The 26,011-nt window shown below is 37.6% G+C and overlaps 1 protein-coding gene across 1 annotated transcript in view; it reads left to right on the top strand.

Moving 5' to 3' along the window:
• ANO5 (anoctamin 5) overlaps positions 1–26,011 on the top strand; it is a 106,766-nt gene that overhangs the window by 43,279 nt on the left and 37,476 nt on the right. Inside the window, exons 4-7 of the mRNA XM_021685862.1 lie at positions 2,690–2,758; positions 3,809–4,087; positions 8,529–8,642; positions 11,026–11,141. Of these exons, the coding sequence (XP_021541537.1) occupies positions 2,690–2,758; positions 3,809–4,087; positions 8,529–8,642; positions 11,026–11,141 (578 nt within the window). The remainder of the gene's footprint in view (positions 1–2,689; positions 2,759–3,808; positions 4,088–8,528; positions 8,643–11,025; positions 11,142–26,011) is intronic.

Genomic DNA, 26,011 nt, shown 5'->3' with positions numbered 1-26,011 from the left:
TTGGACCAATACCCTTCCTTCTAGCAGGACCATATAAGATACAAATACCTTAACCCCCTTTTCACTGCTAGTCCTTATCCACTGCTTTCCTATGCTGATCCAGCTTAAATCTAATGGTCAACAAATGTAATCACTCTATTACCTATGCCTTCAAACCCCTGCCCCTCCCTCACTTGCGCTTCCTTGGTAAAACAGCACCTGCAGTTAAACTCACCTTTCCACTGACGGTGTACCGGAACCCGGCAGAAAGAAGGACATGCAGTTCACTTACAGATTTTACCTCATGTTTCTGCCCGTCGACCTCAGCTGAGTGAAGTTAATCATGCCTCAGCAGTCATGCTTCATCTCCTTATTCAGTTCATTTTCCCACTCTCCAAGAACAAAAACCTTCACTTGATCTCAGTTTCCCTGCCAGCTACTATTCTTTTCTCAAATTCTTTTCTGTCCCATTTTCTCTTAAACCCATTCCCATCAGGCCATCACCTCAACCATTCTCATTTTTGTATAAATAAATCCAGTGATCAAGTCTCAACCCACATCTTACTTGACCTATTAGCAGCGTGTTTCTCATTTCCTTCTCATATGTATGTTCTCCACTTGAATTCCAGAACTCCATATCCTCTTGGTTTTTCTTTTATTTCATTTGTTGCTCCTTCTCAATCTCTTCCTCTCCCTGATCCTTTATTATCATAGTGCCTAAGGGTCCAATTCATAATCCTCTTCTTTTCCCAGCCTGCATGCATTTCTTTGATGAAACATTCTGTCTCACAGTTATAAAACCACATCTGTGCTAATTCCAAAGTTCACCTTCCAGTCCATTCTTCTCTCCCACATGACTATTTTGTGGGAAGTCTGCTTGGAAGTCTCATAGACATCTCAGACTTGACAGGTCCAAAATGAGCTCCTGAACATCCCCCGCCCCTCCTAAAATCCTGATCTATCTACAGGTCTTCCCCATCTCCAGTTACTGATCCTACATTTCAATAGTTGCAAAGGATGTAATTTTTGATGTATTGCTAATGGTCCATTTAAACCACTTTTTAGCATATATCCGTAGAACTTAAATATCATGGAAATTTGATACCCACCATCATTCGTTAAAAAAAAAATGAGTTATATGAAGAAATTCTTCTTCCACACTTGAAATTTTACATCATTTATTTTTCTCCTTCGTCAAAAATTTCCATCCCATTTTCCCCACTTAAATTTTTCCCGAAGTAAATATTTTACCTTTGGGAGTCTCTTGTTTGTTCATTTTAAGTTTGCTGCAACAAATATAAGTATACACGTTGAAGTGTTTTTATTTCCCTTAACCAGAACAGTCTAAGCCTTAAACTTTTTCTTCTGTTTTGAGTTTTTTAAACAATTGTACAAGTATATAATTGATAAAGCATCATGACTGTGTTACAAAATTTGACAATTACCAAACATAAAAAAATAAACTCATCATAAGTTCGTCAGTTAATGAGATGGACAGAGGGGCTTTAAATATATTTTCTTTATTAATAGATGAACAAGAATTATTTCCAGAATGAGTTGGCTCAACTTCAGCTATATTCCTCTCTTGTTTTTATATGGTAGTAGAAATTCAGCTTCTTCAGATAAATAAGTAGATTGGAATAGAAAGATTATCATTTAAGCAGATTTAATCTTTTTTGGACTCCTGAATACTGTCTCCATATTATAGTAATGTATCATAAAAAGAGTGTTTAATGGTCCATTGGCTAACAGTCCTTTTAATTCTTCACTTTTGTTGACCTCAGAGAATTGGCAGCCATGTAACTTGCAAAAGCATTTGTTACTAGAATGAAAAGAGCCGTTCGCTTTCTCAGTTCTGATAACAATATTTTGAATGCCCTCCTCCTTTTTCTTGTCCACCTCCTCCTTTTTCCTTGGTCTTCTGGAAGTTTGCTGTCTGTCTCAATCTGATAACATAAAAGATGGGCAATTAGGAAGGGGTAGTGGAGAGGAAACTTTGCACCACTATCATAGACCTTTTCTCATCTGTAGCAAACTTTGCAAGTGGAGAAAAAGAGCACATTAAATTATCTTTTACTCTTTGTAAAGTTTGAAGATATATCAAGGTAGACCTATCAATTTGAAGGTAAGCATTGTATATTATCATCATAAAGCCAGTTACTATAAAATTCTTCACACTTAAGTTATAATGAAGGCCACAGGATTTTTCAACAATCAATGCATTGTTTTGAAGCCCGCAAGTAATGATCGTTTTAATTTAATTTAATTTTTCTTCTAAGTGAAGCTATTCTGTTCTCCAAGGTTAAAAAGTCATAATGATATTTTGGCTTAAAGTTGAATTAAATATATCATTTCTTTTTAAGAGTATTGATATATTTGTCATACTGAGTCTTCCCAATCAGGAGCATGATATGTTGCTCTGTTTACCAAGGTTTTTTAAATGTTATTTAGTAAAGTTTTGCACATATTTTCAGATAGAGGTCCTGCACATTTCCTGGAAATTATTCCTAGATATATTGGATTTTTATAGTTATATTGTGAATTTTAACACAGGTGAATAGCAGGACATGGTGCTAAGATGCAGGTAATACATAAAATACTTTTACGTATAACCATGGGAGGGACAGAGGACCATCTGGAATAACAAGTCTGTTTATCACTGGGCAAATAAAAGTGTTCTACATAATTCTATTGATTTGTTTTTCCATAGGAAAGGAGAAAAGAATTTGAACAAAATCTCAGAAAAACAGGTCTTGAGTTGGAAGTTGAAGACAAAAGGGTAAGTATAGTTGTTAATTTGTACCAGAGTCTTGGTGTTTGAAACATTGTTTTCTTCTGCTATGGACCTTGACCAAATAGACTTCGTGTTTGGGAGTAGTTTTGTTGGCCACAGATATGTAGATGGTAGGGCCTGTGGTCTTCCTGGTAAATAAGCAGGTCAGTGCTCTGAATATAAGATGATGAGTTAAACATTGTAAAAATAGACATACATAATTCTATTCAGGGTACAAAGAAAGTGAAGACACAGGTCTTGTTTCATATCTCTCATTCTGAAGGCTGTTGTAATCTGACACTCTAGTTAACCTGGCTGTCTTATAGCACAACCCACTATGGGTAAGCCAAGTTGACTTTCTCTGCTCATGAATATGGCAAATTCTTTTATTTATTTTTTAAATCTCTTGCCATCCACTGGTTTTCTAGAATTTCCTTCAAAATGATTTTTAAAGACCTATTTCGGATCCCACTTTGTCCACGAAACTCCAGTATTCTCTAGTTCTTATTTATCTGTTTTTACCGAACTAATAAATATGTGTTACAATCTATAACTTGGTCATTCTTTGGTGTCATGAACCCCTATTAAAGTTCTTCTTCTAGGTATAGGCCATACATAGCTGGGTAAGAAGAGTAAGTATGTCTTATCCTTTGTATGTGTCCCTCATATATCCTAAGCACAGTTCTGAGCTCATGGTTAGTCACTAATAACTTAAGAGATTGCCCAGAATCACATATGTATCTGTAGATTCTTGGCTAGTGTACATTGACTCTGAAATATATTTTTTAGAATATTCTTTCTTTGTCTCTGTCACATACACACACACATACACACAACAACATTTACACATATACATATGTGTATATGTAAGTGTAATACATAGATATATGTTTTGAGCATTTGTTCCTCTAGAAGTTTTGCTGAAAAATGTCAATAAATTGTAACTGCTGTAACATCTTTAATTTGTTTGAGATTTTATAAAACTTTGTTTCTTTGATCAGTTTGGTAACAAATAAATCATAATGCTTCCTGTTATTTTGCCTCCTTTTTCTACAGAACTCTGAAGATGGAAGGACTTATTTTGTCAAGATCCATGCCCCTTGGGAGGTACTAGTTACTTACGCTGAAGTGCTGGGAATCAAAATGCCTATTAAGGAGAGTGATATTCCTCCAGCTGAGAATATCCCCTATATGCTTGGGCCTCTGAAGCTCCCAAAGAATGTGAGGCACCCTCATCCTGAATATTTCACTGCCCAATTCACCAGACATCGGCAGGAACTCTTCCTCATTGAAGACGAGTCAAGCTTCTTTCCATCCTCATCAAGAAACAGAATTGTAGGTAGAGAAGACCTTTGGTCACATCCCTTCAACTGAGGCATACGTGTCTGTGTGTGCTTGTGTACGTGTGTGTATACGTGTGTGGTGCGATGTCTGCACAGTGTGTCCGCATGCATTTTGATAAGTATTTGGTGGGATTGAGTGGGTTCAAAAGTCCACCTGGACCATTTAAACCTGTTCACCTACTGACTTATCAAACTTGTTTAAACACAAAAGTTTGACAGTGTGGACACAGTTAAGATAGAGGCTTCATGTAATACTGGGACAAGCTCTTAATTGAGAGCCAGGGCTTAGGTTTTATTCGTTCTTTGTAAAATGGTTTTAGAGTTTGGTTTTATGAATACACTGCATAACAGGAAGAATATTGGTCATTCCAAATGAAAATGGAATTTTAAAATTTCTTTATATATAGGTAGCGTTTGAGAAACCTCAAAACTTTTTCCTCTCATTTAAAACCATTTTCAGCCCTGAATAATAATATTTCCTCTCTATTTGTAGTCCTAGAATCTTTATGTTTCCCATTAAAAGCCTCTCTCCTAAAGAATCATGCTTCCCCTACCACTGTTTCCTCATGTTAAGGTAGGAATAAAGTCTACCTCATAGGTTACTCTGAGAATGAAGTGAGTTAAGGTATGAAAGACTTTGATACCTGAATATACTAGGTGCTCAATAAGTGTTAGGTATTATTGTCAAAATCAAATGAAAGACTCTGTGTGAAGCACTTTGCAAACTGTAGAGTACTTTAGATAGACTTGTTATGTTAAAAAGTAGCTAGCAAAAGGCCAGGGAACCAGGAGGAGCAAATTAGGAACTCGATCAGGTATAGAAATATTAGTATCCATTTCTCTTTACTTGTTCTGTGTAAAGAGTATGGATACCTTAGATTAAGTCAGCTTTAAAACAGCAGTTTTTCCTCCTTCAGTGGAGCAGAACTATTTTTGCTCTGTTGAAGAAGTTATTTGGGAGATTAATGTGGAAGAGTCCCTTCCTTCCTATCCTCATCCAGGACACTCAAGTTTATGTATGTACACATTGAAAGTATTCCAAGAGCCTCTTACATTGGTATTGAATTTCATACTTCTCAAAGCATCTTCACAACCATCATGACATTTGAGCCTCGTGATGTATATTTTATAACATCTAGCATGTATATATATTCCCAATTCTAACAGCTATTGAGTTTATTCCCAACTTTTCTGATTTACAAACAATTCTGTAGTTTTCAACCTGGTATTTACATATTTCAGTGTATATGTAAATTTTTCTGCAAAATTGATACCAGATACAAAATTACTGGATCTAAGGGCACACACATTTAAAATTTTATATTGCACTATCACTCTTTACAAAAAGATGTACTAATTTGAGTCCTAGTAACAACATATGAGAGTGCTCCATGTTCCACATCTTTCTCGACATTGGAATTTACCAATCTTTCTTTTTCTTTCTTTTTTAATTGTGGCATAATATGAAGAGAGGTAGGCCCCCAGGTTGCAAGCAAACAGCTCACTGAATCGTCACAAAGCAAACGCAGCCATGTAACTGCCACCCACATCAAGGAGAAAAACTTGTTCACCCTCCAGAAGTCCTACTAACTTCCCAGTTACTATTCCCATTGTCCTCAGCAGAAGTTGACTTTTAAATTTTATAAAAGTGGAATCATGCAGTATATATTCTTTTGAGTCTGGCTTCTTTGGTTCAACACTTATTTGGGTGATTTAGCTCTTGTATGAGTTTTTGTGCATTCATTTTCATTACTTCGTATTGAAATTTATTTGTGTGTCATTATGGTTTTAATTTGCATTTCTCTGATATGTGTTTGGTTGCTTTTATTGCTTATTTACATAGGCACTTTTGTGAAGTCCCTGCTAAAGTCTCTTGTCTATTTCTCAATTAGGTCTTTCCTGGTTGATTGGTAGAAATCGTTGATATATTCCTTATATGAGCCCTTTGTTTATCATATACGTTACTGATCTTTTCCTACCTGTGCTTCCTTTTTCTTTCTTTTAATGGCTTCTTTTGCTAAACAGATGTTTTTAATTTTAATGTAGTCCAGTTTCTCAAGCCTTTTCTTTATGAATCATGCTCTTAATCTTTTAACTACCACCATGACCATGACGTCAATTTCCTATGTTATTTTTTTGAAGTTGTATTATTTTATTTTCCACATTGAAACCTAGCGTCCACCTGGAATTCATTTTTGTGCATGGTGCAATTTCCCACCGTATGTGTGGTCATTCATTCAGTTTGTAGCAATTATTGAAAACATTCAACTTTTCATACCGTTTTTCAGTTCCACCTTTGTTATAACTCAAGTTTCTATATATTCATAGGTCTACTTCTGGGCCCAGTTCTGCAGCTTTGATCTTTTGTCTCCTTTTGTATCGATAACTGACAACGTTGAACCTTACTTGAGTTCTGTAGTCCTAGAAAACAGGGACCGTTAAGGAAATCCCTCACTCCTCATTCTGGTGAACTGCTTCCTTTAAAGGATCACCCTAGCCCCTATGAGTATTCATAGATAACCACTGCCCCCATCTCCCAGTTTGACTTGACAGCACCGCTTGCCACATAATTCATCCTAAATTCGCCTGGCGATTGAAGTGTCCATCTATGGTAGTTGTCTTTATACCAAGAAAAAATTAAGCTTCTCATATCTCTATGCCAAACAAGTAGTTACAAGTTGGAGTCAGGTGCCCAGGCTACTTTCCCATAGAAACAGGGAGGTAGGGATGCTATCTTGCTTGATGTTTACATTGAAAAGGGATGGCTCCTAGAAAACTTAAGGAAAACACTCCTGGGTTGTAAAACTGTCAAGAGGCTTATTTAGCTTTGCTACAGATTTATATAAGTCTCAGAGGGATAGAGAAAGAGTTTATAATTACAAGCTCTCTAAAGGAAATGCTCTAAGAACAGAGAGGTCGGGGAGGAAGTCTCTTTCCCTTTTGGCACCAGGGAAATTTCAGTTCTTTTAGATTTATAATTAGCCTTGTAATTTCTCCCTTTTGTAATTAGTTTGTAGTAATAAGAGTCAAACATAGACCCCCCATATTCTCACTCTTGGTCTGATAAATGGCTAGCTGAACTATTTATCCCCACTGATCCATCAAAACAAAGTATTTATTAGCTGAATTGACCGAACATTAATTAAACTTTCCTCCCACAGAAACCTAAACTTTGATGTACCCTTAACCCAAGCCAACACTGGCATGTATAATAGCCCTTCCTTACAGCAAAGAAGGACACTCCCTGACCCTGGCTTGCCTCTCCCAAATGAATAAGTGAATGAGTGAATGAATGAATGAATGAATGAATAAAAAGAAAAGTCTCTTTTTGCCAGACTTTTCAGATGTTCACAGGGCTCCCTATTACAAGTTTCCCTCCCCCTCTTGTAATAATCTTTTCATATAATGTCTTTCCTAAGTCCAGATTTATTTATTTTTTTTGACAATAACATGCTGTATTTTTTTTTTCACCATGGCTTCATAATAAGTCTCAATATCTGGTGGAGTAAAATTTTCCACTTTGTTAATACCCTAGGACAGAGTTCTAATTTTGGTGAATCTTTCCTAAAGAAATAATCCAAAGTATGTAAAATAATTAATATCTATCATATTCTTTGTAAAAATTAAAACTGCTTTCATAAATTATAATATATTTACCAACATAAAATAGTAAGATGCACTTAAATGAGTAACCAGATTAGCTAATGTGATTCGAGAACAACCAGCACTCCAATCAACAATTCTTTAACTTAGGAGATGTGAGAAGGGGGGCGGGGAGGGAAATAGATTGAAAACGGTGCTGAAAAGACCAAATTCATCAGAAAAGCAGAAATTCTGAAAAGGTGCTGGAAAACAAAGTACAGATAGTATTGAACTGGCAGAAATATGAGAGCAGAGAACACCAAAGCCAAAATTATATGGAGGAAAACACTGATGCAAAGATAGAGATGAATGCAAAGTAGTTGTAGAGATATGGTAATCTTGTGTTAATAAATTCAGATGTCAGGAAGAGGCCCTGTATAAATCCTCAGTGTAACTGAAGTAATCAGCATAGCTGAGTATCAATTCTATCCCATATTCCCACAGCTGAACTGTTAGTGGTGATATTACACTCCCAACTTGAACGCCTGATTGTAGGAATTTTGGCACAAGACTTCCAGAGGAGCTTGGGACAGGAGAAGCAAAATAAATCATGATCCATTCCTGCCTCTCCCCAAGGGAATAGAGAGCTCCCACACCCAGGAGCTAAACTACCTGCAAACTCCATACAAGCTTATCCTCTACATCTTCCCTCAAACAACAGAGGGAAGGTTCCTTCTGTAATCAGAGCCTGTATCTACATTCAGACAAAGTTGGACATTGTTAAATTGCGATGGGAAAAAAATGTGGATAGCATAAAGTTCTGAAATGTGTGTCTAATGCTTACCTCATAGGTTTATTATATTCTCTCACGGTGTCCTTTTGGCATAGAAGATGGGAAGAAGAAGTTTGGGATTGAAAGACTGCTAACTTCTAATACTTACTCATCTGCCTATCCACTCCATGATGTAAGTATAAGCTTGGTTTTGAAATACTGAGCCCATTTTCCCTCTGACATTCAGAGGTTGCCTTGTTGGGAGAGAGAATCTTCCCTTTGCTTCCTTTTTTATGACAGGTTGCTTAATTCTTTCTCATGTTGGGAAAATCCCCCAAAGACTCCCTAGTTCCCAGCTGAGAAACTTACTAGCTATGCTGAAACATATGGTTAACTTTACACTGTGGTTTCAATGGAAATTTATTTTTAAAAGATACTACATTTGTATGTGTAGAACCCATATTGAAAAATAGCAGTTTTATTAAAAAAAAAAAACCAACACTGCAGAGTAGAATATTTGGAAATTTCTATCTGAACCCATCAGATCTTTTCTCATTTATGAAGTTTTGGCTTAAATTATAGGCATTTATGTATTCGTTCATTAGATACATGATTGGTTTTAAGTACGTGCATACCTCCTTTTCTTGTGCCTTGCTTTATGACACATTGCAGATATTGGGTTTTTTTTTTTACAAATTGAAGGTTTCTGGCAATCCTGTGTCATGGAAGTCCATTGGCACCGTTTTTCCAACAGCATTTGCTTACTTCATGTCTCATTAAAAAGTGAATTTTTTTGGTTTCCCACTGCATATATAAGTTGTTTACACTAAGCTGTAATCTATTCAGTGTGCAAGAGGTTATGCCTAAAAACGGTACATACCTTAATTAAAAAGTACTTTATTGCTAAAAAATGCTAACCATCCTCTGAGCCTTCAGCGAGTTGCAGTCTTTTTGCTGGTGGAGGGTCTTGCCTCCAGATGGCTGGGGACTGATCAGGGTGGTGATTGCTGAAGGTTGGGGTGGCCATAGCAATATGTTGAAATAAGAAAATGAAGTTTGTCATATCGATTTGACTCTTCCTTTCACAAATGATTTCTCTGTACAGAGAGATGCTTTTTGATGAACAAGGTCTGTTCCTTACTGTCTAGTTGATTATCTTTGATATGTTTTCTATAAAAGTATAGCAGAATTTTCCAGAATGGGTGGCAGTTTTTAACAGGAGTATCAATTCAGGTGAAATTAACTTCAGTGTTAGAGAAACCATCCTCCTTCCCCAAGCCCCTCCCTCCCTCCACACACATTTGGCAGAAGAACTAATAGGGGATTAAAGATTCAATATAATGCCATAGTCATTTGGTAGAGAGATATATAGTGGGTTAATAAACACTATACAGTGCATTCTCTGTCAGTCTTTCTTCACAGAAGGGCTCATTCCGTTTTAGAAGATTTTGAGGTTTGGTTTGTTTTTAGGGCATTAATTCTCTTCTTACTATTACCAGGTCATTAAGCCAAATTAATATCCTCAGTCACCAGCAAGTTTAATCTGTACATCCAGCCTTCCAGCAGAGTCATTTATGATCACTAGAAGATCAGTGGTACTTAGCTGTTGTGAGAGATAGTTATAACTTACTGTTAGTTTTACTTTTTTTTTTTCTTTCCTATCCTGAATGCAAGGTTAGGTACTGGATTTTCCCTTCTGTGCATTAAAGAATCATTTTTCAAGATACCCAAATAGGCTGCCTTTTTATTTATTTCAATTTTCAAGATTCAGGAGGATTAGCTACAGAAGAAGAAAAAAGTTGGAATCTAGGTGATATAAAATCTTATACCTTATCATACCAAGATTTTCACATGTGCTTAATTTTCAATTGGATATTTATTCATGTTGTCTTTGGCAGTTCACTTGTCTGGGCAAACAGTTAAAAGAATGTGTTGAACTACCATGTATAGACAGTACTCTGCTATGTCCCAAAGGGATATTCTCAATAAGGCAACTCAGTATGTAACAATGGGGAAAATGCATGAAACAGTACTGAGGTTCTTTGGTGCTAACATTTGTGATGCATGTTTTAAATTTTCTGGGAAATTTTGTCAGTGATTACCAGTGAGGGCCAGACAAGTCTGGAAGAGATTCCTGTCATAGTAGTGTGACTTTGGATCATTCATTGAACTTTGCTTGAGTATAATTTTTCCATCTATAAAATAAAAGTGTATTTCTAAAGTCCCAGCCAGTTATACTGTTAACATGAATCCCTGAGCTGTGAATAATCTGGTAGAATTTGAGTAGAGAAGAAAGGGCATTCCACAGGAAAGAGCAGCTAGAGTAAAGCCAGAGTCTCAAACTTTAACTTGTATTTTTAACTAACTGGGTGGGGGGGGATCTTAATGATTATCACTATTGTTATAGTTTATTATAGATTTTAGGAGATAATTATACATCAGTGGAATATGAAAATTCAAATCAAAAGTAAAAGAACAATTTGCTTCATTCACTAACCTTATAAAATCTGTGTTTATTTACTTCACCCCTGTCTTTTGCTTTGTCATTCAAATACTTTCTTTTTGAATATCTGTAGGGTCAGTATTGGAAGCCTTCAGAACCTCCCAATCCTGTCAACGAGAGGTACATACTTTGCCAGAATTGGGCCCGCTTTTCCTATTTTTACAAGGAGCAGCCTTTAGATTTGGTTAGGTAAGTTCCTTACATAGTATCAAACTGATTAAAACTTGATGATGTGATTTTTATTCACAATGGCATCGCATTCCCTTTCTTTTACCACTGTTTTCATCCACAACATGTTACATCTTCCTAGTTTTGTATCCACACTATCATTTAGTCATTCATTTGTGAATTAGAATGCTGTTGCCAGAATACTTTTAACTACCATGCAGAGGTAGCTCGGTAGTCGGTATTTAGGTAGGCTGGGTTCAGATCCAAGTTCTTCCTCTTAGAAGCTACATAAACTTGGTCAAATTATTTAACCTCTATGAGGCTCCTCTGTAAAATGGGAATAACAATGGTGCTTTCCTTATGGGTCTGTTTAATAATGAAATGAGACATGTCTATATTTTTAGCATAGGGGCTAGCACTTAGTGCTTCATACATATTAGTTTTGTTTTTCTGAGTCCGGGGATTTAGAAACTAGCAGAAAGCTTGTGCACAGAAGTCTGTGTGCATGCATGTGTGCGTGCGTGTAGATCTCAGAGATCCGTGAAGGCACGTGTTCCATGACCTCAATTCTTTAGACTGTTTCATTGGCTAAGCAAGAAGCCTGCCGTTGCAGGTTCCTGCTTTGAACCCTGACAATGCCCCATACATACAGGATGTCAGGAGACTCGTGCCAGGATTTCAGTAAAGGAACAATCAGATGAGACCCTTGGTTGCTCCACACCTGGTGTTTCACTTGGGGATTTATGCTGGTAATGCTATGCTTGCACAGCATCACAGTGTCCTTTTTATGAGGCTGATGCCCCCAAATCAGTAGAACAGTTATCTCAAAGGTTTTGTTTAAGGCAAGTAAGTGGAGATTTTTAAGAATAAATGAAAGGCAGGTAGCATAGATAAGCTGGTACTTTCTGTAAATCATTATATGAACTCTTTGTTGGATAGATGTTTTAATTGGTTTGGATAATGGTCATTTAACAATTCAAATAGTGAAGAGACTTGCAAAATGTTAAGTGAAATTCTACCTCTGTCGAATTTGGCAGAAGTAATTGCCCTTGATTTGGTATATCTATTCAGTTCTATTTTTATGTGCATGTGTAATGAAATGCATACACAATCATATTTTTTCCTTAGAAAAAACAATGGCATCTTTATTTACTTTTTTGCTGTCATTTTCTTTTTGCGCTAAATAATATATTATTGGTACTCCTCCTGTGAATACACACAGATCTATCTCAAGTTTTTTAACAGAACACAGAGTGCCATATTATAAATGTTGCAAAATTCATTTATCTGTTTTTCTGTCAGAAAACAGGCTGTCCCAGATTTTTCACTGTTACAAACCTGCTGCTAAGGACATTTGCAGACATTGGGCCCTTGGAGAATGTTTTCATAGCATATTTTTAAAGAAGCATAGTCATCAGAATGAACGTTTACATAGTTTATATTGCTCAAAATATATTGAAAGTATATATTCATTTAACATTTTTAAACTATCAACAAGTGTTTCTACTACAAGTATTCTCCAAAGATTTGTATTTATGACCTTGGGTATATACAAACACATTACATCTTGGGTCAGTGGAGGTTATATCTGTAATACTTTGTTAGCCCTTGCAAATTTCCTTTTACAACAAAATGGAAACTCAGATATTTAATCAGGTGACAGTGCCTAGCATAAATTTAATAATTTTTAAAAGTTTTTCATCTTCTTACTATAATAACTTCCCATTTATAGCAAGCTATACTGCTTTTTCATTTCAATAGTAAAATGATATTTTTAAATAAATGTAAAATTTTAACCAAGTTTAATGTAAAGAACTTAGGTGAAATATTTAATGTAATATTTAATAAATATTTAATGTAAATAACAGGTGAAAATTTTTTTAAAAGTTAACTTAAAAGGCAAAAAAGAAAACACTGTTATCACAGAAGTAGCAACTGTAGAAAACAACTATTATTTCTAGGGTTTCTTTTTAGTGTTTATGTAAGATAATATTCTTTTTCTAGGAACAGACAATGAAGTATTTAGGGATAAAGGACCATGACATATTCAACCAACTTACTTTCAAATGGCTCATCAAAAGATATCTCCATCTATATTTATATCTCTATATGTCTATATCTATATTGTCCAAAGATAGATATCGATATATAGATACAGGTATATAGAAAGATAGACATATATATCTCTTCATATATATATATATATGACATATATATATATGAAGAGAAAGAGGGAGTTATATGAAGAGAGAGAAAGTACAAATGGAAAAATATTTTTGCAATAAAAGAATTAAAGAGTATATGGAAGTTATCTAAATTATTCTTACAACTTTTTCTATATATATGAAATTATGAACAAATGGAGACTTTAATAAAAGGAGAGTACAGAAGCAGATCCACACATATGTGGTCAATTGATTTTCAACAAAGGTACCTGGTTATTCACTGGGGAAAGGATAGTCCTTTAAACAAATGATGTTAGAACAAATGGAAATCCATATGCAAAACATGAATCTTGATCCTATACAAAAATTTAAACTAACTTGAAATGGATCAGGAAACTTAGTGTAATGGCTAAACCTATAAAACTTCTAGAAGAATGTTTAGCAGAAAAATTTATATGGCCTGGGGTTTGGCATGGACTTTTCAGGAAAGACACAAAAAGTACAATTTAAATATATATAAATTTGACTTCATAATAATAAAGTCTGCTCTTTAAAAGACACTGTTATAAAAGCAAAAAGGCAAACCACAGGCTGGAGAAAATACTGGCAACACACATATGGACAAAAGACATTTAGAATATTTTAAGGAACTCTTAAAATTCAGTAATAAGACAAAATCATTAAAAATGGACAAAAGATTATAACAGATACTTCACCAAAGAAAGTATTTATGGATGGCCAGTTAGTAATCAAAAAATACATAGCATCTGTATTCACTAGAGGAATAAAAATTAAAACGTCTGTCATTGAGATGCTACTACACCACCCACTATTATAGCTAAAATCTAAAAAATTGACAGCAGTAAGTGCTGACAGGGATCTGGAGCAACTTGAAATCTCTAAGTGCTGCTGGAATGCAAAATGGTGGAGAAACTCTATAAAAAATTTTAGTTTCTTATCAAGTTAAATATGCATTCTTTTTTTTTTTTTAAGATTTTATTTACTTATTAGAGAGAGAGGGAACACAAGCAGGGGGAGTAGGAGAGTGAGAAGCAGGCTTCCTGTGGAGCAGGGAGCCCGACACAGGGCTCAATCCCAGGACCCTGGGATCATGACCCGAGCCAAAGGCAGACCCTTAACGACTGAGCCACCCAGGCGCCCCAAATATGTACTTTTTTACGACCCAGCCATTCCCCTACTAAGTCTTTACCCAGGAAAAATGCAGCATATGTCCACAAAAACACCATTATTTGAATGTTCATAGCTTAACTCATAAGAAAAACCTGGAAGCAACCCAAAGGTCCATCAGTTGATAAATGGATAAACAAACAATCATGTATACACACAATGGATATTTTTCTCTGAGATAAATTACTGATACACACAACATCAAAGGATGAATCTTCAAAGCACTTTGCTAAGGAAAAGAAGCAGGCCACGAAATGTTGCATAGTCCTATGTTTTCATTTATAAAACATTATTCTGGAAGAGGCAAAACTATAGGGACCAAAATTAAAGTAGTAGTTGCCCAGATCTTGGTATTGGGGAAGGGGTTAACTGCAAGGGTCTCAAGGGAACTTTTTGAGATGGAAATGCTCTGTATGGTTGATTGTGGTGGTGGTTATATTGCAGGGTTGTGGGGTTGCAGGGTTCTTGCCTCATGGAGTTGAAGTATAAATCTTGTGGAAAATAGGGTAAACTGAAAGTTTATTAACGGAAGTTGAGAACAGAAAGGAAAGCTCCCTAGACAGGGGTTCCGAATGGGTTGCCATTGAGGGCTTTTATGGTCGGTCTTTTATAAAAAACTGACCAGGGAACTTGGCAAATATCTTGTCTGTAACATTTAAGACAAACAAGGTAGATTTGAAAATATCATGAAAATATCTTGTCTATATTTAGAACAAAGTGGATTTGTTATGTTTTCTTCTCTCTAGTTAATATCTTGTGTATAACATTTTTCCACATCTGGAATTTCTTTTCTTTCTTTTTTTTTTTTTTAAGATTTTATTTGTTTGAGAGCAAGAGAGAGCATGAGGGGGGAAGCAGAGGGAGAGAGAGAAGCAGACTCCCTGCTGAGCAGGGAGCCTGATGTGGGGCTGCATCCCAGGACCCTGAGATCATGACCTGAGCTGAAGGCAGACACTTAACTGACTGAGCCACCCAGGTGCTCCAACACATCTGGGATTTCTGTGAGCCTGGTCATGTAACCCCCTACCTAGCTTCGCCTGTCTCTTACTTAGTTACAAGAGTGCATGCATTTGAACTTATCAAATTATACACTGAGGTATATTTTATTATATATGAATTACACCCCAATCAATTTGTATAAAAAAACAAACAAACCCACTCCTCTTAGAGGATTAACTTTCTGGGATAGAGGGTAAGATGGGTTTAGTGAAGAAACTCAGAGGGGGAAGGGGGAATTCCTTCTTGGAGAAATGAACACCACTGGCGTGGAGGAGCTGCAATCCTTACACAGTGACCTGGACAAAGTGTTGAAAGCGGTTCCCCAGGGGCGCCTGGATGGCTCAGTTGGTTAAGCTTCTGCCTTTGGCTCATGTCACGATCCCAGGATCCTGGGATCGAGCCCTGCATCGGGCTCCCTGCTCGGCAGGAAGCCTGCTTCTCCCTCTCCCACTCCCCCTGCTTGTGTTCCCTCTCTTGCTGTCTCTCTCTCTGTCAAATAAATAAATAAAATCTTAAAAAAAAAAAAAAGAAAGCTGTTCCCCAAAGATATTCCTAGTACAAGTGAGACATGTCTGGGGACTCCCCAGGATGCCTGGAAGGAAATGACACTGGAGATGGGGGGCAAGGCCTGTAGTTGTGCAGGTAGGAAGTGGCAATTGGATGTGGATTCCTAGATTAACACTTGATGTGATCTCACTTACATACCAGTCATTAAGCTATTGTTCCTCAGCTGCAGCCCACCTTTCTATAATCTGCTTTGTGAAATTGAGCCTGGAACTCTGAGTATCACCAGTATGCTTTGCCAGTTAGCTCACTGCTGGGCTCTGCCAGCAAGAAGCACTAGGGAGACCGAAAGATGGGAGGAGGAAAAGAGGATTTGTTTCTATTGGTTTATTTATGTGTTTCCTGTTTCCTTCCTGTGAGCATTTCCCCAACAATTCTTTCCTGGCTGTGGCCGTGTGTTCCTATTGCTGTGGCTGAATGCTGTTTACAGTTTTGCCAACACTTGCAGATCCAACCCCATATCTATTGTGAGATAGCCCACCAACTTGCCATACCTCCTCCTCAGAGACCTGGGTCCCAGCCCCACAGGCCCCCTCCTGTGACGTTAGAGATAGCAGCACCAGCCACGGACACCGTCTTCTGGGTTGACTTTTAGCTTGGGGGAGCACCGGGTCGTTGATGATAATTTTGAGCATCCAAAGTGTGATCCTGTTTCACAGCTCTATATATTATTTTCCCCTTGCTTCCATAAGCCCCTCATTTTTTATATTGATTTTTTTTTTATCCAGTTAAGAGTTTGTTGGACTTCTCCACTGTTTTTACCCTCCTAGTAATAAACAATCTGTGGGAAGTTGTGTTACTCATTACAATTTCTCCCTAGACTTAGCATACAGAATGATTCTCAACTGAACCAGTATTCACTGTTTTGGTTGCAAAATGAGTTTCCAACTGCAGCACTCCTTCCACATTTACTAGTTGTCCCTCATTATTCTTTCGCCAAAGCCCTTGGAACTGGATCCCATGTCTTTCTAACATTCCTCCTTTTTCCTCCCCAAAACTCTACCCTTTTCACTTTTGGCATAATAAGGCTTATTTCAGTTTGTTTTCAAGATTAGTTAAAACCCAGGGGAGCGGCACTCCTTCCCAGGTACCTTTCACCCATTTCTTGCCCGCTTCTCTCATTCCTTATCCCTTATAGCTTGCAACTTCATTGTTTCCTGATTTATCTTTATCAAAAGAAGCAGATGTATGTATTCTCTAAAATTTCTCCTTGTTAAACAAAAGTGGCATTCTGTATAGACTCTTCAGCACTTTACTATTTTCACTGAACAGTATATCCTGAAGATCAATGCATGAGTTCATGGAGACATCGTCATTCATTTTTCTGCTTTATGGTACACCATTATGTGTCCTTGGACATATTGTTGGGAGTATCTTCAGGGTAAATCCATATGCGTGAGATTGTTGGGTTGCAGGGTAAGTGCATATATAGTTGTGTTAAAATTTGCCAAATTCACCATACGGTACATCATTAGTTTTTGATGTAGTGTTCCATGATTCACTGTTTGTGTGTAACACCCAGTGCTCCATGCAATGCAGTACTGTATGGTGACTAACATAACATAATTTTAAAAATAAATAAATAAATAAATAAATAAATAAAATTTTTTTAAAATTGCCAAATTCCCTCTCAGTGGGATTGGACTATATGGAATTCCCACGAACAATGTATGAGAGTACAGAGTGCACTGTCAAGTTTTCTAATTCTTGCTAGCTGACAGGTTAGAAATGGCATTTTAGTGTAGTTTTAATTTGTATTTCCCTTAATATGCATGAAATTGAACATCTTTTCATATGGTAAGGGACATTTTTGTAGCTTTTTAATGAATTGTATATTCATACCTTTTGTCCATTTTTCTATAGAATTTTTTCCTTCTTTTTTTAGTGTTTTTAAGTTTTTTATATACTGAGGTTTTATAATCCTTTATCTATAATACATATTCCTAATATTTTCTCCAAGTTTGTCATTTGCATTTTGACTTTGTATATGGGTTTTGTTTTTATTTGTTTGTTTGGTTTTTGCTATGTAGAAGTATTTTCTTATTTTATATGAAGTCAACTTTATCAAAATTTTTATTGCTTTTGGATTTTTAGTGACAATGCTTTGTTTTTTAAGATTGTATTTATTTATTTGAGAGAGAGAGAGAGCACAAGTGGGGTGAGGGTTAGAGGGAGAAGCAGACTCCCTGCTGAGCAGGGAGCCTGATGCGGGGCTCGATCCCAGGACCCTGGGATCACGACCTGAGCCGAAGGCAGATGTGTAACGACTGAGCCATCCAGGCGCCCAGACAATACCTTTTTTGTACACACAAATTATAGAGGAATTCTCCTACATTTTCTTTTACTTGCATAGTTTCATTTTTTGTGTTTAGATTCCTGATCCATTTAGAATTTTTCGTACATATCATGTGAGGAGTAGATCTACTTTTATCTATTTGTCCCAACACCATTTATTAAGAAGTTTATTGATGTCTCAGTGATTTGAGGTACTACCTTTATCTTAAACTAGATTTCTTTATGCAATGGAGTTTCTTTCTAGATACTCTGTTTTATTCCTTTTATCTAACTAGCTTCTCATGTATCAGTACCAGGCTGTTTTCATTATAGCACCTTTGCTACATATGTTTTACTATGTAGTACTATGTAGTATGTTTTAGAATCTGGTTGGGCTAATACTTCATCATAGGTTTTACTCTTAGTGTTTCCTTTTACATTCTGCATATTTATTCTTCCATATAAACTTTAGTATCAACTTGGTTAGCTCTTTACTAAAAAACAGATTGTTGGTATTTGGGTATCACATTAAATTTACAAATTAACTTAGATAGACCTGATAGTTTGATGATAATTCAGTCATCCTAATCAAGGAGAAGGCATGTCAAGGAAAAGATGTCTTTGTTCAAGCGTACTTTTGGGTTTTTCAGGAGTCTTGTAGATTTTTCTTTGTATAGGTTAGGCAACTTTCTTAGGTTTAATGCTAGGTATTTTATATTTTTTTGTTGCTATTATAAATTATGTATTCTCATAATATATCTTCTAACTTGTTTTTATTTATATACTGAATGCTATTGATTTTTGCATCTTAATTTTATATTCTGACACCTTGATGAATTCTTCATTGAATTAGTTTTTTCATTGATTCTTTAAGGTTATCTAGGTATAGTACCATGTCTTATTTATTTATTTATTTATTTGTTATTTTTTAAAAGATTTATTTATTTATTTGAGAGGGAGAGAGCACATGCATGAGTAGAAGGGGCAGAGGGAGAGAGAAACTCAAGCAGACTCCACACCGAGCTAGGAGCCTGATGTGGGGCTTGATCTCATGACCCTGAGATGACGACCTGAGCTGAAACCAAGAGTTGGATACTTAACTGACTGTGCCACCCAGGTGTCCCACCCTGTCATTTTTAAATAGAAATAGTTTACTTTTTTCTTTACCAATTCTTAGGTCTCCAGTTATTTTCTTTTGTTCAGTTGCATTGGCTAGTAATTCCAGAACAATATTAAATAGTAGTAGAGATAGTGGGTGTCCTTGCCTTGTGGAAATGCCTCCAGTGTGTCCTCATGAGTAGAAAATTGTTTTGTCCTTGAACATTACTTTATCATTTTGCTAGGAAGCTCTGAGAGTTTTGTTTGCTTGCTCGTTTGTTTTAAAATCTGATTGTTTTAACACGTTGTGTTTTGGAGGTGATTGTTCTAAGTCAGTTTTTCCTGGTTCCTACTGGATCCTTTCAATGCATACCTTCTATTTTTTTTTTTTTCTTCTGGAAAGTGTTCTTGGATTATAATTTTAAAATATCAGATCTTTTCCAGTGTTTTTGTTTTCTTTGGACTCCACTTATATGTATATTGGTCTTTTTTTGTCTGCCTTTATATCAAACGATTTCTCTGAGACTCTTTTTACTTCTCCATGTCATTTTCATTTTTCTGATAGGTTTCCTGTTTTTCTTACTGTCTTTTATTAGATTTTCACTTAATTGTCCCTTTAGTCTCCCTTTTGAATACCTCATAATTTCAGCATCAATTCTGATACAACCTTTTGCAATTTTTCTTTTTCCTCTCTTTATGGAGTTCTTTCACCTCTTGTTTTATTTATTCCAATTCCCACACTTATTATTTATATATTTCTGGTATTTTCTTATGTTTTCAATTATTTATTTGAGAAAATTTAATTCAGTTTGTAGTGTTTTATTCCACTATTTCTTATGTTCCTTTGGGAGAATATTCATTAGCTGAAATTATTTGTTTAACATTGTTGGTTTTTCTAATATAGTTTTGTATAGACATGGTCTGCTTTTGTCTATTTGTATTTAACTCATAGTGTTTCAAGCATTAGAGTGCACTCTTCTGCTAGCCCTTTACTATTCCATGCAGTTTCTTTTATGGATGATGGTGTGTGGTTATTGTCTAGGATCTATAGGATCCCTCTTATTTTCTTCTTTCTCTTTCCTGCCACACCTTTAAGGAGTACCACCATTTACATGTGACTCTTCCCCCCCCAAATGTTGCTTCTTTGAGGCTTCCATTCCTGCTTATTTTCAGATCCCTTCCTTTTGGCCAGTGCTGTGGATTACCCTATCCCAAAATGTGTTCAGTATTATGACATTTAGTTACATCTTTTTCTCCCCCTGGCGGTTATTTTGTCTGTATTTGTTTAATGTCTGTACCCTACTTTACATTTTTTTTTTTTTTACTGGAACTTCTTAAGCATCTTCTTCCTTGCTCTCTGGTACATCAGGTTTGTGACAACAGGTGGCAGGTCCTCTCTTGGAACTGGGTTTTTTTCTTTACTTATAGTTAATTTGAAGATCATGGTATTCTCTGTCATGATGCTGAAGGCCTGTATTGGGTGTGCTTTTATTTCTTTTCCTTGTTGATTTTATGGTTTTAGGAAAAGTTTTAGAGACTTGGTAGCACTTGATAGCAAGATGATAAAAATAAAAAACATCCTTAAAAAGAGAAAGGAATTGTCCATAGGTGCATGATTACAATGCACACGGTTCCTTTAATGAGCATTTATTAAACATCACTAGATACCAGGCAAGAGAGTAGGGCTACAAAGATAATCAGAACATGGTTTTGATGGTTATGAATATATTCACAGGAAGACACCCAAATTTATAATAATTATAACAGAGCGATACTCCTGAAAGAACAGAGCACGGATGAAAAAGCACCTACTTTTGTGACAAGTTCAGGGAAAGTTTCACAGCACTTATTCTTGAGCTGTGTCTTGAAAGATAAGTAGTAAGTTCCAAAGTAAACAAGTTAGGTAAGAATGTCTCAGGCAGAGAGACGTAGTGCAGAGCACTGGGCTGAGGAGGAACACTGGGCGTTTAGTTCTTCATATAGGAGTAGAAGAAGGCGAGACTTGAATGTTTATCAGCAACATCATGCAGAACACTGCTAAAAGAAGGGATAAAAACCTTTTTGAAGCAGGAAAAGGACATGGTTCAGTTTTTGCTTTAGAACCATCACCTCAGGGAGAGGGGAAAGACGGCGGAGGAGTAGGGGACCCTATTTCAACTGGTCCCCGGAATTGAGCTGGATATCTACCAGACCACTCTGAGCACCCACGAAACCAGCCTGAGATGTAAGAAGATCTGGATCTCTACAAACAGAATATCGCAGGTGGTTGGTTTTGAGGTACGAAGCGGAGAGCTGTGATTCTGCGGGCAGATATCGGAAGATAAACGGCAGCGGGAGGGTGCCTGGACGTGGGGATCCTACCCCGCTGGTGAGTGACAGCCTCGCGCACTGGGGACGGGCACAGACTCGCAGACTGGTAGTGTCGGGAAAGGACTTTAGGGCAGCCCCTGGGGTGGAAAACCAGACTGGTGGGGTTGCCCGCATGCGAACCACAGCCCCCCGGACAGAAACTGGAGTGACGGTCATGCGCGTGCAAACTGCAGCCTCCGAGACGGAAACCTGGTGTGCTGGGGTTGCGCTGGTGAATTGCAACCCCCGGGGTGGAAACCCTGAGCGGCGGAGCCGCACGCGCGCGTGAACTGGAAGCGGCTGGCAGTTTTAGAAGCACAAAGGGCAGAGACAGGCCCCAAACTGGAGGCAGGACTAGGAGCGCTGCGGAGGGGGGCACAACCCAGGACGCTGCAGTTTATAGCAGCACGGAAAGAAACCGAGACAGTGTGGCCTGGAGAGCTCACTGAAGAACAGACTGCGGTCTCTCTGCTCTGAGGCAGAGGGTTGGAAACGGTCTCTTTTGCTCTGACTCGCAGAAGAGACGCGGAAAGCCGCCAGGGAAAGGCGCCAGAGAACGGCGCCAGAGAACAAAAGCCCCAAAGACTGATTCCCACTGAGCCCATCCCCCGCCACAGGGGCGCAGGGCAACTCCGCCCAAACAGGGTTGCCTGAGTAACAGCGCGGCAGTCCCCTCCCACAGAAGACAGGCTGGGAAAACAAGAGGCCAGCAACCCTAAGTTCCCAAGAAAACAGGTGCATCTTGCTTGGGTTCTGGTCAATAATTTGGACTCTATACATTCCCTCAAACACCCATCAACAGAATGACTAGGAGGAGGAGCCCCCAAAACAGAAAAGACTCAGAGATTATGACTTACGCTGCAAATTTACAAATGGATGCAGATATAACCAAGATGTCAGAGATGGAATTCAGGCTAGCAATTGTGAAGACAATGGCTAGAATGGAGAAATCAGTTAATGGCAACATAGAGTCTCTAAGGGCAGAAATGAAAGGTGAATTGGCAGAACTTAAAAATGCTATCAATGAGGGGCGCCTGGGTGGCTCAGTTGGTTAAGCGACTGCCTTCGGCTCAGGTCATGATCCTGGAGTCCCGGGATCGAGTCCCGCATCGGGCTCCCTGCTCGGCGAGGAGCCTGCTTCTCTCTCTGACCCTCCCCCCTCTCATGTACTCTCTCTCATTCTCGCTCTCTCAAATAAATAAATAAAATCTTTTAAAAAAAATGCTATCAATGAGATCCAATCCAATCTAGATAATCTAACAGCTAGGGTAACTGAGACAGAAGAGAGAATAAGCGATCTGGAAGACAGTATAATAGATAAAAAGGGAAAAGAGGAGGCCAGGGAAAAACAACTCAGAATCCATGAAAATAGAATCAGAGAAATAAGTGATACCATGAGGCGTTCCAATGTCAGAATAATTGGAATCCTGGAGGGAGTGGAGAGAGAGAGGGCTAGAAGATGTATTTGAGCAAATCGTAGCTGAGAACTTCCCTAATCTGGGGAATGAAACAAACATTCGAGTCCTAGAGGCAGAGAGGACCCCTCCTAAGATCAAGGGAAACAGGCCAACACCCCGGCATGTAATAGTAAAACTTGCAAATCTTAGAACCAAGGAAACCATCTTAAGGGCAGTTAGGGGGAAGAGATTCCTTACATACAGAGGGAGGAACATCAGAATAACGTCAGACCTATCCACAGAGACCTGGCAAGCCAGAAAGGCCTGGCAAGACATATTCAGGGTACTAAATGAGAAGAACATGCAGCCAAGAATACTTTATCCGGCAAGGCTTTCATTTAGAATGGATGGAGAGATGCAGAGCTTCCACGACCGGCAGAAGTTGAAAGAATATGTGACCAGTAAGCCGGCCCTGCAAGAAATATGAAGGGGGGTTCTATAAAAGGAGAAAAACCCCAAGAGTGATCTACGACAGAAATTTACAGGGACAATCTATAAAAACAACACCTTCACAGGCAACATGATGACAGTTAATTCAAATTTTTCAAAAATCACTCTCAATGTGAATGGCCTAAACACTCCCATAAAATGGCACAGGGTTGCAGATTGGATAAAAAGACAGGACCCATCCATATGCTGTCTACAAGAGACTCATTTTGAACCTAAAGATACATCCAGACTGAAAGTGAAGGGATGGAGATCTATCTTCCATGCCAGCGGACCTCAAAAGAAAGCTGGGGTAGCAATTCTTATATCAGACAGATTAGATTTTAAACTAAAGTCTGTAATAAGAGACACAGAAGGACACTATATAATTCTTAAAGGATCTATCCAACAAGAAGATCTAACAATTGTAAATATCTATGCCCCCAACATGGGAGCAGCCATATACATAAGCCAACTGTTAACCAAAATAAAGAGTCATATTGATAACAATACGTTAATTGTAGGAGACCTCAATACTCCACTCTCAGCAATGGACAGATCATCTAAGCAGAAAATCAACAAGGAAACAAGAGCTTTGAATGATAACACTGGACCAGATGGACCTCATAGAATATACAGAACATTCCACCCTAAAACAACAGAATTTTTCTTCTTCTTCTTCTCGAGTGCACATGGAACTTTCTCCAGAATAGACCATATACTGGGTCACAAATCAGGTCTCAACCAATACCAAAAGATTCAGATTATTCCCTGCATATTCTCAGACCACAATGCTCTAAAACTGGAACTCAATCACAAGAAAAAATTTGGCAGAAATTCAAACACTTGGAAGCTGAAGGCCACTCTGCTCAAGAATGTTTGGGTCAACCAAGAAATCAAAGAAGAACTTAAACAATTCATGGAAATCAATGAGAACGAAAACACATCAGTCCAAAACCTATGGGATACTGCAAAGGCGGTCCTAAGGGGGAAATACATAGCCATCCAAGCCTCACTCAAAAAATTAGAAAAATCCTGAATTCACCAACTAACTCTACACCTTAAAGAACTAGAGAAAAAGCAACAAACGACGCCTAAGCCACACATTAGAAGAGAAATAATTAAAATTAGAGCAGAAATAATGAATTAGAAACCAGAAACACAGTAGATCAGATCAATGAAACTAGAAGCTGGTTCTTTGAAAGAATTAATAAGATTGATAAACCACTGGCCAGACTTATTCAAAAGAAGAGAGAAAGGACCCAAATTAATAAAATTATGAATGAAAGGGGAGAGATCACGACTAACACCAAGGAAATAGAAACAATTATTAGAAATTATTATCAACAACTATATGCCAATAAACTGAGCAATCTGGATGAAATGGAGGCCTTCCTGGAAACCTATAAGCTGCCAAGACTGAAACAGGAGGAAATTGACAACCTGAATAGGCCAATAACCAGTAACGAGATTGAAGCAGTGATCAAAAACCTCCCAAAAAACAAGAGTCCAGGGCCTGATGGATTCATTGGGGAATTCTACCAAACATTTCAAGAAGAATTAATACCTATTCTACTGAAGCTGTTTCAAAAAACAGAAACAGAAGGAAAACTTCCAAACTCATTCTATGAGGCCAGCATTACCTTAATCCCCAAACCAGGCAAAGACCCCATCAAAAAGGAGAATTTCAGACCGATATCCCTGATGAATATGGATTCCAAAATCCTCAACAAAATCTCAGCTAATAGGATCCAACAATACATTAAAAGGATCATCCACCACGACCAAGTGGGATTTATCCCTGGGATGCAAGGGTGGTTCAACATTCGCAAATCAATCAATGTCATAGAACACATTAATAAGAGGAGGGAGAAGAACCATATGGTCCTCTCAATTGATGCAGAAAAAGCATTTGACAAAATACAACATCCTTTCCTGATTAAAACTCTCCAGAGTATAGGGATAGAGGGAACATTCCTCAAGCTCATAAAATCCATCTATGAAAAACCCACAGCGAATATCATCCTCAATGGGGAAAAGCTGAGAGCCTTTCCCTTAAGATCAGGAACACGTCAAGGGTGCCCACTCTCACCACTGTTGTTCAACATAGTACTAGAAGTCCTAGCAACAGCAATCAGACAACAAAAAGAAATAAAAGGTATTCAAATTGGCAAAGAAGAAGTCAAACTCTCTCTTTTCGCAGATGACATGATACTTTATGTGGAAAACCCAAAAGACTCCACCCCCAAATTACTAGAACTCATCCAGCAATTCAGTAATGTGGCAGGATACAAAATCAATGCACAGAAATCAGTTGCTTTCTTATACACTAACAACGCAACTGTAGAAAGAGAAATTAAAGAAACGATTC

The sequence above is a fragment of the Neomonachus schauinslandi genome, chromosome 11 (genome assembly GCF_002201575.2).
Source record: "Neomonachus schauinslandi chromosome 11, ASM220157v2, whole genome shotgun sequence".
Taxonomy (NCBI): Eukaryota; Metazoa; Chordata; class Mammalia; order Carnivora; family Phocidae; genus Neomonachus; species Neomonachus schauinslandi.
The sequence above is the reverse complement of the archived record's forward strand: the minus strand, read 5'-3'. Positions and strand labels throughout refer to the sequence as shown.